Raw genomic sequence first — 11,275 nt, forward strand, 5'->3', positions numbered from 1 at the left:
TAATTAAAAATTGAACATTGAGAACATGAATCTATTTAAATAATTTATTTTATATAAACTTTTATTCAAATACAATTTCCGGATAATACATCCTCAACCTGACGAAGGATTAAGTAATAACATAGTTGAATATTTTTATTTTAAATAACATTTATTTTTTTTAAGAATTGCGTTTTGTACATGATATATATATTTTCACCGGTAATGTAAAGATATATAAAGAGCTCGTGTCGCTTTGTAGTTCACGAAGCCGGTGGTGCTGGAGACATACACCCTGTTTCTGGACAATTGGAAGTCTGCGAGGAAGGCGATAAAAACAACGTGCCAAGCGAAGCCGGCCTTCGCACGATTTCTCGAGGTACGCTGCACATTTTATCCGTTGTGACTCTTTATACACACACACACGTACGCACAAACACGCACACACACTATATATATATATATATATCTTTCTCTCTTCATAACGCGACGGTTATTATTAAATACGAAACTTTTTCATTCCACGTCGCTTCTTAAAGCGTCGCGATCAAACCTGACCTTTCGTAATTTTATCGATATAATTAACTTATTACTTGACTGCCGGTGTCACCGTCGCCTACTTACCGCTTAGATTCCCATGAGGCTGGGTGTATCTTCGACACACTTGGCAACTTGTGTCTCGGGGCTTACGAAGTATCGACCATTTTAAACACTAAAACGCGCTTAAACTGTCAAGCTCGAAATTGTCATTGTACTTAATCATTGTTGATCTTGTAAATAGAATTTAAATAGAACACTGAAATCACAATAATATTATAAGAATATCATCCTGACCTTATTTGACACTTACATATATACGTTCATTTTTAAATATCAAATGAGTCATGACATTTTATGACTTAATACGACTTTGTTCTATCCGGAAGCATAAAAATTAGTGTTTCAATGACAATCGCTAATTGTAAGTTATTTTTGTTATTCATGACAGAGAGAGAGCTTAAATTTTATGATATTATATATTATATATGACAGAGAGAACTAAGTTTTATGATATTATATATATACGCATATAATATATATTTCTTCAAAGTGCTTTCTCTAAAGCGATTACATTTTATTTAAAAAAATTAAATTCTTCATATCGTTATGTAAGATTTTGATTGGATCATTATGAGATTATTGTGACTATACAGAATCTAATAACTATTATTGCTTAGTTTAACTCATTTTAAATTTACTCAAAGTACATTACGAAAAGCTCCCAGAAGATAGATTACACTTTGTTATGATTAGACAATGGAAGATAAATCATACTTTGTTATGATTAGACAATGGAACGCGAGCATAAGGGCAAACTGGGACTGGATCAGCTGCTGATCAAACCAGTACAGAAAATCCCGCGGTACGAACTGTTGATCCAAAGGTTGCTAAAACACACGGATCCGACACATCCTGATTACGAGCTGCTGCAGGCCGCGCAGAAAGAAGTGCACGAGCTAGTTGTAAAGATCAACTGCACGGAAAGGGAGTCGCTCGAATGGGAACAGCAGCAGACGACGTTGAGGGAAGTCCAGGCCCTTGTCGAAGGTCTCGCCGGCATCGTAACCAACGACAGGTAATAATAATCAGCAAACTGATATTAGTTTGTAATTTTTACACTAATCGCGGAATACGGAATACGATACCTAGTTCAGTTCTGAAGACAGCTGGTCTCCGATTTTCAATCAACATGTGGCATTGATTTATGATTATTTTGCGTAATATTATACCTTCAATTTATGTACAACGATCGTATAATGCAATTTATTACGACGGAAAGATAATTTCCAATCGTTTTCTCATTTTTTCGTCGACGGAGAAAATGTTGAAACTCAATTTCGCTAAAGCGTGCCGAAAAACAAAAGAGTGGAAATAAGTTTACAAATTATAAAATCAATCGCTCAATTTACAAACTGTGTGTGTGTGGATTGGAGTATACTTTAAAATCATATTTCATTATTCATATTTTCTTTGCTTTTAGATAATTAAATATAAGCGATAATTTTTTATAAGATCAAGCTAATAATAATTGCAATTACTAGATATTTGTGCTGTCACAATATCATTAATTCATGGTATTGATATTATAATATTTGAATAAATGTAAAAGTTATTATATGCTATTGTATAACAAAAATATTATAGAATAGTCATTTGAATTGATTACCAGGAATGTAAATAATTAAAAATATGCGTACTGCTTCTATAGACATTTCGAATAACGTTTTCCAATAAATTATCGACTATTGCTGTGACAGAAACGTCGTCCTACTTCGCGTGCCTTTCAATCTGTGCCAATCGTCTCATACGCGTTACATAGTTTTTCCACTGGACTTATTTAGCCATCAGAATCGGAGTATTGATTACCGATAATGATGCGTGCTGTAGCGGAAACTGGCCACGACGCGACAAAAAGATTCATCGAATTCATCGTGTGACACGTTGTCCGCTTTCTCTGCCATAGAGCTTTCGTCCGACACGATCTGGTCACCATAGCATCAAATCAGGGCACACGGAAGGAACGGGCTTTATTTTTATTCTCCGATCTTCTCGTCATCACCAGCATCAAGCGTAGAAGCAGCACAATAAGAAAACCGTCAACGTAAGCTAATTTATCTAAAATATACTTTAATAATAAAGACATTACAATTGTTATAATATTCTACTTAACAGTGTGACAAAATAAATATTTCTGAGGATTTATTTATTTAAATTGAGCTTATTTTATCTAGCATTTTAATAAAAAAAGTTTGATACATAAAATGTAAAAATATTTTGTTAGATTACCAAACATTTATTTAAAGCTCTCTTAAACTAATTGTAAATGATCTACGTATTATATAATTTTTTATATAAGGATAAATAGTTCTTAATTTTTATATATGAATTTAAGATAAATAGAAAATTTGTATGTCAATAAAAATACAAGAAAGATACAAATTCACAGAAGCACGTGTCCGAACAGTCTGGTCGGTCTGCTTGACGCAAATAAGTATAAAATGTTGATGCGAATCTCACTGGATGATCTCGAAGTAATGAAAGGTATCATAGAGACACAAATTTAGTATCTTACTCATCGTTCGAACTTGAGGCTACCCTAATATCATTTCCAGCCAAAGACGAAAATTTAAGGCGAATGGCGCGCGAAGTGGACTATCTTCGAGAAGATTGTACAAAGTTGACTCAGCTACAGGAACTCACCATAACTTTGCATGGTGCCAAGCAACAATTGGAAGACCTTATCAAGGATATGCTAAGTCAGGCCCAGCGGCAATTGGCAGAAAGAAACGCGGCGCATTCGCAGTTGGCTTGCTTGGAACTTACACTCAATACCCAGTAAGCATGTTTCTTGGAAATTAAGCAAGACAAAGAAATATATAATGAGAAACTTAAAGAAACAATGATGATATAATTTGTTCTAAAGTAGTTGCAACTATGCTCGAATCCTTAGTTGCTGCATATGTCAAGATAAAATAAAAGTGCAATCTTTGCAACAGTATTATGTAGAGTAAAAATTCTTGCTACAGAAAATATATAAGTTTATAATGTTTGTATATTTTTATTATTTTACAATTTATATGTAGTAGTTATTGAAACCAGAAAATTGATGATCATAAATAAATTTAGTTCGACGAAATATTAATGGAAAAGCGTTTCATTACAAGTTAATATGACAAGATTAACATCGTGAGATCCTTTGATCATTTTCAAAAGACTGTTTTTGATCACGTTTCCACTATGCGTGCTTAAAATCGAATTCCTAAATTATAATGATTCGATCACGGTAGAATGAGACTCACTTTTATTATTACACTTATACACTTCGTTTGTAGAGCTGGGATCGAGAATATATCCGTCATGTTCGCGAAACCTGACAAGCGTGCGAGCTGGGAGGAGAGCTTTAATGAAGCCAAACAGAAGCTCGGTGAGTAATTTTACTTTTTCACGTCGAACATTCTATGTTAAAAAAGCCATCTCTGATAAAAATGATTTATTGATATTAATATATATTCTAAATATAATATCTTTTATTATATCGTTCGATATATATAAAGCAATATAACCAACATAAATTTGTAGATACATCGAATATTTTACAAATAGATAAATAATTTAATCATGCAATTACATATTTTTTGAATTTTTATACAAAAGTAATATTTTAAAAATAAAATATTAAACGAAGAGTTAAATAAATGAAGAGTTATATATGTAAAAGTTAAATAGTGATTCAAAAATATGACGTTTTGTTTAATAACATATTGATTATTGATTCTAACAATATACACATCAACCGAATTACAAAATATTTTGTAATTTATATGATAGTTCAAGATTGAAGTACAAACATACGTACTTTCTAAAACTTTTAGAGTGAAACTCTCTGAAGAGTGAAATCTCACTCTTAAAGATCGAAAATTGAGTTACTCTTGACTGACTCGATTTTCATTCTTTACAGTGAGATTCCACTCCAAAGAATTTAGAGAGTATAAAATATATTCTTTCAAATTAATTTTCAAATCTGTATCTTTTATTTTATTTAATTAAATAAAAATAAACTTACAAGACAATTTCAAGTACTTTCTCATTTTGTGTGCAGCGTTATCGGCTGACAGGAGACCGTGTCCTGAATTCGTGGGGCCTTTGCCCATCAGAAAAACGCGAGCAGGCCTTCAGTTTACTTGCGCGGCACCGACGTTGGCGAACGGACAGGGATCGAAAGATGTCTGGGTATGTAACAGCGATGGTTACGTCGGTCAAGTGTGCGTACTAAGTTTGAGCCCGGAACCACCGCAAGTAACATCGTGCAACGGAGTCTGTAACGCCAGGATACTCTGCGTCGCTGGAATACCCGCGTGCACGCCTGGGTAAGATCGGTGTGATGACGCAGACAGATACGTGAAGGAGTTTGATATTAATTGCGACAAGATGTGTAATTAAACAACGGATGGAGAGAAGTACGAGCACATGAATTTAAAATATGTTTTTTTTTTTTTTCAGTTCAAACTTGTGTATGTCTAACAACAGTCCGTTCGTTAACAGCAAGAATAGTATAAGCATATCGGTGCAAGACGTAGATGCTGGTGGCGGTAACATACAGTTAGACAGGTAATATTTCTCCCGCGGCAATCGCCACTGATGCATAAATAATGATATTTGAGACTTGGCAATATTAAACGGTTTATAATTAGCTATTATGATTTATTGATAATGGCGAATATTAATAATGTGATCGTATTATTCCTCTTTCATTAGGTTAAACATAAATATACGGAACACTGATTTAATACACCTCTATATTTATAACTCAATATATTAATTAATATTTAAAGTTAATTTTAAAGTTAATTAATTATTTAAAGTTTATTTTAATTATTGGTCATAAAATTATCCTCAGAATAATCGTAGTTTGAATAGAAGAATACAAATATACAAGGATAAATCGTTTACTTTAACGTTGCTTATGTTTAATATTTATCTTTGCTTGCGCATTTTGCAGTAGCTCGAGCTCTGATGATTCGGACTCGGACGACATTCCAAGCACAGATACGGGTAGTGTGACGCTGAGCGGCGATGTATCGAGTATCGATAATACTATCACGGAAGAGGATGCGAATCAGCCCACAATGTGGCTAGGAACTGAGGACGGCTGCATTCATGTGTATAATTGCAACGATAACATTCGGATCAAGAAGAACAAAGTGAAGATACAGCACGGCAGTAGCGTGCATTGCATCATGTAAGTTGTTCCGGTCTATTTTATTATTATATCAGAAAGATAGAAATAATATTCCTATGTCTATTCCTATTTCTTTTCCACTATTACATTCTAAATTCTCGCGATTGCTTCGTGATTTCAGATATTTGGATAACAAGGTGTTCGTTTCTCTTGCCAACGGAGACATCACCGTTTACGTTCGGGACCATAGTATGTGCTAACTTTTGATAATTTTTTTCATAATTAGCAATAAAATAGATTTGAGCGCGATCAAATTTTATTCTTCTTTGTTTTACTTGATTCTTCTTTTTTTTTTACTTCTAGTCGGTGGATGGAACACTCCGGATCCAACGACGGTGTCCGTCGGGACGGTAGCGTCACCGGTGACCAAAATGCTGTCAGTCTCCGGGAAACTTTGGTGCGGGTGTCACAACAGCGTTAAAGTTTTGAATACCCACACCCTAGATATCGAACACACCTTCACTGTAAGCAGCGATACGAGTCGCGCTGTTTCCTGTATGGCAAACTCTGGAGGTTTAGGCGTTTGGATTTCCTTACACAACAGCGCTGTGCTGAGGCTTTTCCATTCCGGTACATACGAATGCCTAACCGATATCAACATCGCGCCAGCAGTTACCAAAATGCTTGCCAGTAAGTCTCAAATCTTGAATAATCGGATATCCAATTAAATTAGTAGATAAATTTAAAGAATCAATTTTAAAAAGGACAATTGTAATAAGTTAATAATCTAGATTACCGTATGAATAAATCAAATAAAGAGAGAGGGTCAATTAAAAAGAATAAATTAAAATAACAAAATTTTATACAGTTTGATAGTATATTTAGGATTTCGTAAACTTCTTATTAATTTAAAATTATCTTTTCTCGTTGAATTAGAACTTAATTTTTATATAAATGAGTATTCAGTTAATTTAAAACATTAATTATTCAACATTAAGACATTAAAATAAATTAGGTATGACATATTTGCCTCTCAAATATATTGAATAATACCTAATTAACTGATTGGTAGAAACCTTAAAAATGAGTCCCAAGAGATAAAATTCGACATTTATTTTAACGGAAGCATTAAACTTGTTGCAGGTTGTGATGACATAATTCGGCAACACAAGGCAGCCTGTCTCAGGGTCACCGCACTATTGGCTTGCAACGAGTTACTTTGGATCGGCACGAGTGCTGGCGTGCTGCTCACCGTGCCAATTCCCCATATAAAGCCATCCACTCAGAGGATGTCGCAGCCACCGATCGTGACTGGTGCGTATTGACGTCATATTCTATCGCCTGTGTTGCCGTTATTATTGCTCCGCGATATAATTAGAAAGCTGGCTGACACCCCAAATCGCGCGCGATCTCCGTTCACGTGGAAGGATACAGGAGCAATCGATCAATGTCATGTTTTTTTCATCGCATTAAAATACATACGTACACCCAAACATACATCATTGCATGAATATACATATATATGTGTGTGTATATATATATGTATATATATATATATATATATATGTTTGTGTGTATATATATATATATATAACCTAACCGAATTGATACCCCTCTTTTATTTGAAAACAAATCCTATTTAAAATATTAATTATTCTCTGATTTGTTCTATATAACTGATACATATGTATATAAAAATTTTGTCACAAATAGGAAACAAATCGGTGTTACAAAGATTTTGAGAACAAATTGTACGAGACATTATTTTTAACAATTAATTTATTGAAATTGTGGCTAAGATTTTAAAGATTGAAACTTATATACTTTACATTCACGAAATCGTAAGATTGTGAAAATTTTTGCTACAAACAATAAAATTGTAATGTTTTGCACAGGAATTCCTCACGGACACACAGGACACGTGCGTTTTCTCACTTGTGTAGAAACACCGAATCCCTCGAAACCGGATCCTCGTCCAAAGGTGAATCGTTATTCATTGAAATCGAATAAAACGCAACAGAACAATATCAATCGTGGTAAACTCCTGGTGATATCCGGCGGCGACGGTTATGAGGACTTCCGCGGACCTCAAGCTTCGGCCGAGTTGCAGGCTGGTCGCGAGGACTCCACGAACCATCTACTGTTGTGGAAAGTGTGATATGATGTAGCACGACCCCAGGTAAAAGATCCAAAAAAATGCCAGATAAAAGATACAAATGTTCCGCCATGAAATTTAAAATAGGTAATCGTGTAAATCAATCATTCAATAACATATATGATACATATATGACACTGTAATTACACTGCATATTTCTTTATGTCGCTGTTATGTGTACAAAAGAAAGAAAATTGAATAAATTTATATCATAGAGAAATTTGTTCTTTTTTGTAGAAAATTTATTATTTATTTTTAAAAAATATGTTTGAAGTATAGTTTTTTCTACCAAGACAGTTTTATATTTTTCTTTTTCGGTTTAGTTTTTTGTTAATTGGCTACTGCATTAGAAGTTGTCCTCAAATGTTTTATTGATATTATACACTAAAGAAAATTTGTTATCATGCTGAACAAAGTTCAGGATGATACAGTAACCACTTTACTTCTAGTAAGTATGCATTATTTTATCAAAATTTTAAACATAAAATCTATTTCTATATCCCAGTAGCATTTAAACGTTTACAAATTGTTCGTAATATTTATATATTTATATATTTATTTGTATTTCTAAAACAGTGAATTTATCTTATTATATCAATTTTATTACGTCATAAAACTTTATCTCTTTTTTTCTTTTATATAATATGTTCTTATTTCTGAAAATCTAAAATAATATAATATTATTTTTTGATATAACAAGATTCTCTTATTTAAATTGAAATTTATGTATACATATCTGTCATTTTCAGAGACACGCTTAAATAAGAGTGTGCTTCCAAAATAGCATGACGAGATGTTGAAATAAAAAAATAATTTTATTCTGTCGTAAAAAATAAATTGAAATAAGTCTAATAGTATTGAAATTTTTTATTTGCTCAAACTGATTTGAAATTATTAATAATATTTAAATGATTACACCACGATTATTATAAGGCATTTGATAATTTGTTAAATTTATAATTTTTGTTAAAAGCATAAAAGAAGATATTTTAAAAGATATATAAAAAAAGATATCATGACATTTATCATTAATGCAATAAATATTCAGTAATTATCAATAATTTTAGACATTACGTTAATTTACAATTATACGTACTAGGATGAATTTTGATAGATTTGTTAGTAAGTTAGATGCTATGTCTTGAAAAGACCTTATTGTTAGTTGAGCATGTTCAATCTTGATGGATCTTTGTATTTATAGACATTGTAAATAAATCATAGGAGAGGATAATCTAACGAAGATAATCTATATTGCAGACAAGGGTCGCGGTAAATGAAAACCGGCATGATACGCCGTGGGAATCGTTGTATGTGCAGCACGTAAGCGGACGCCGTCGTAGTCGCCTGATCGTGGCCGATCAGGGCGTATCGGCGCACTGGGTTTTCAGGGAACGCGGGAAGGTTCTCTGGTTGATATTAGCCGAGTGGATGAAGAGTAAGATGCGAGAACTGTATTACTCTCAAGACATAAGGAAGTATCGATTGCAGTTTGTACAGGAGTCCGACCGATCGAGAACGGTCACGGATTTATCTTTATCATCATTGTGCAATTTATGAGCGGATCTGCTATTTCTGACCATGATCAGTCACGTCGGTCTGATGCAAGATCATTTACCAACGATGGCCGTGGGTTTTTTTCGTTTTCTTAAATGCCACATATCCGAAAGTATTTGGACATCAATGTATAAATGTTACATGATGTTTAAATTTGAACGTTTGAAACATTTTTCCTTTACATTGTTAAATTATTAGCAATTTGCTTTTGTATACATTAAAATACAACAATTGAAAAAATATACACATTTATCTCGATCTATATTTGCGATATCAGTATATAGTTTAAAGTAACTAGAGCTGGGATTTAGTTACACATTTTGGCTGATTTTGAGCTTGGCTCCTATCTCTCACTAACTCGCGCGAGTGAGGGGCAGAAGCCAAGCTGAAAATCAGCCGAAATGTGCAACTAAATCACAGTCTAAACAATTGATTTCTCTACAGCTTGAGCACGTGCCTTTGGTAAATTATTAATACCGAACGAATTGCGGGATCGAATCTTATGTTGGAAATGGTAAAATCCGATCCTTGATGTAATTTTTGATGTCAATGTATATCTGCTATACACACGAAGACATAGTCTTGAAAATGGGGGGTACATATGTTAAAATAATATATTTCAAAACAATATAAAGATCCAAAGAACGTCTATAAGAACGTTTATGAAAAAATGTTCATGAGATTGATAAGGATGGAATCTCTTTTAAGTATTTTTATGATGCTTTTTAGGTGTTTATATCGTTCGGGTTTGATTCGTGCGCGTGTTTTTTTTAGCACGTGATTTTCTAATATCTTACACATTAAAAATGGAACAAAAAATATAATCAAACTTTAAAAGAAAAAAATTGTCAAAAAATGTAGAAAGTGTAGTTACTAAGGCTGTATTCTAAAATTTATTGTCAGTATCTATATGAAAATCTGTAGTTTACGTTACGTGCATTATAGATTTTCACTACTGGCAGTTAATTTTGGAAACACAGCCTAAATAAAACAGATCTTCCATTTTGGACTGAATTATGATCAGGTAAACACTATCGACGTTAAAAAATCGATGGAATACTGTACCTGGACGTTAAATCGAGCTTATATGTGTATATGTATTATAAGTCTGGCCTACATTAATTAGATATAGAGATCTATATTTCTTACAAATAAAGTGCCAAAAAGAAAAAAAAGGGAAAAAAGAGAATTTCGCTCCTCATTTGTCGATTGACAGCGAAAGTACTGATGTACTTTATTATTTCCAGTACGTGGTATAATATAGTGTAACTCGATGTGTTCGTGTTAATTGTTTAAGAGTTTATCGAGTTTGTGTACATCAAGTGCATTGAAGTCTAAAATAGATGGATTTATTTATTTGAGGAATAAAGAAATTTGAAGCTTTCGTGTATTAGAAGTGATTGTTTATATTCTCTCTGCGCGCGTGCGCGCGCGCAAAAGGTGCAGTTTGTGTGCGTGCGTGTTTGTGAATTTCATTATCTTCTAATTAAAACTACAAGTCAGTAAAAACAAATTTACGATCGCAAGCCAATAGAAGTGCCGATAATTCTGTCACAAAGTTGCTATCATGTATGTCTTCTTCTTTTTTCTATATGAACTTTATAAAATAATCATTATTACAATATGTGAAAATCTGTTGTAAATTTATAAATTTAACTGTGACGAATGTTTAAAGACGATTGTATTTTTGAACGATGGTTTTTTTAAATATTTGATTAAACAAAATTATTTTAAATAAGGAATCATTAATAAAACAATCTTTGATTTATTCTTTGAATATATTTATTTGTCTATTTAATAATTTGTCCGGATATAACTATCTGTTTATTTTGAATTTATTTTTGAAGTTAGTTTAATAATTATTACAT

At 32.8% G+C, this 11,275-nt stretch overlaps 1 protein-coding gene across 10 annotated transcripts in view; it reads left to right on the top strand.

Annotated features, from left to right (window-relative positions):
- The window catches only part of LOC108752611 (rho guanine nucleotide exchange factor 17), a 57,398-nt gene extending 46,405 nt beyond the window's left edge, over positions 1-10,993 (top strand). For 6 of the 10 annotated variants that reach the window (XM_018493561.1, XM_018493560.1, XM_018493565.1 and 3 more), the window contains 14 exons: positions 242-358; positions 1,308-1,594; positions 2,483-2,620; positions 2,966-3,060; positions 3,132-3,354; positions 3,852-3,943; positions 4,619-4,886; positions 5,020-5,127; positions 5,519-5,758; positions 5,880-5,947; positions 6,062-6,388; positions 6,839-7,012; positions 7,594-7,877; positions 9,111-10,993. In XM_018493561.1, the coding sequence (XP_018349063.1) occupies positions 242-358; positions 1,308-1,594; positions 2,483-2,620; positions 2,966-3,060; positions 3,132-3,354; positions 3,852-3,943; positions 4,619-4,886; positions 5,020-5,127; positions 5,519-5,758; positions 5,880-5,947; positions 6,062-6,388; positions 6,839-7,012; positions 7,594-7,856 (2,400 nt within the window). In that variant the 3' untranslated portion in view covers positions 7,857-7,877; positions 9,111-10,993. Of the gene's footprint in view, positions 1-241; positions 359-1,307; positions 1,595-2,482; positions 2,621-2,965; positions 3,061-3,131; positions 3,355-3,851; positions 3,944-4,618; positions 4,887-5,019; positions 5,128-5,518; positions 5,759-5,879; positions 5,948-6,061; positions 6,389-6,824; positions 7,013-7,593; positions 7,878-8,274; positions 8,307-9,110 lie in introns of those variants that run through there. The other 4 variants (XM_018493564.1, XM_018493570.1, XM_018493563.1 and 1 more) reach the window with 3 other exon arrangements.
- Positions 10,994-11,275: the final 282 nt, after the last annotated feature.

The sequence above is a fragment of the Trachymyrmex septentrionalis genome, unplaced genomic scaffold, assembly GCF_001594115.1.
Source record: "Trachymyrmex septentrionalis isolate Tsep2-gDNA-1 unplaced genomic scaffold, Tsep1.0 scaffold60, whole genome shotgun sequence".
In the NCBI taxonomy this organism is placed as follows: Eukaryota; Metazoa; Arthropoda; class Insecta; order Hymenoptera; family Formicidae; genus Trachymyrmex; species Trachymyrmex septentrionalis.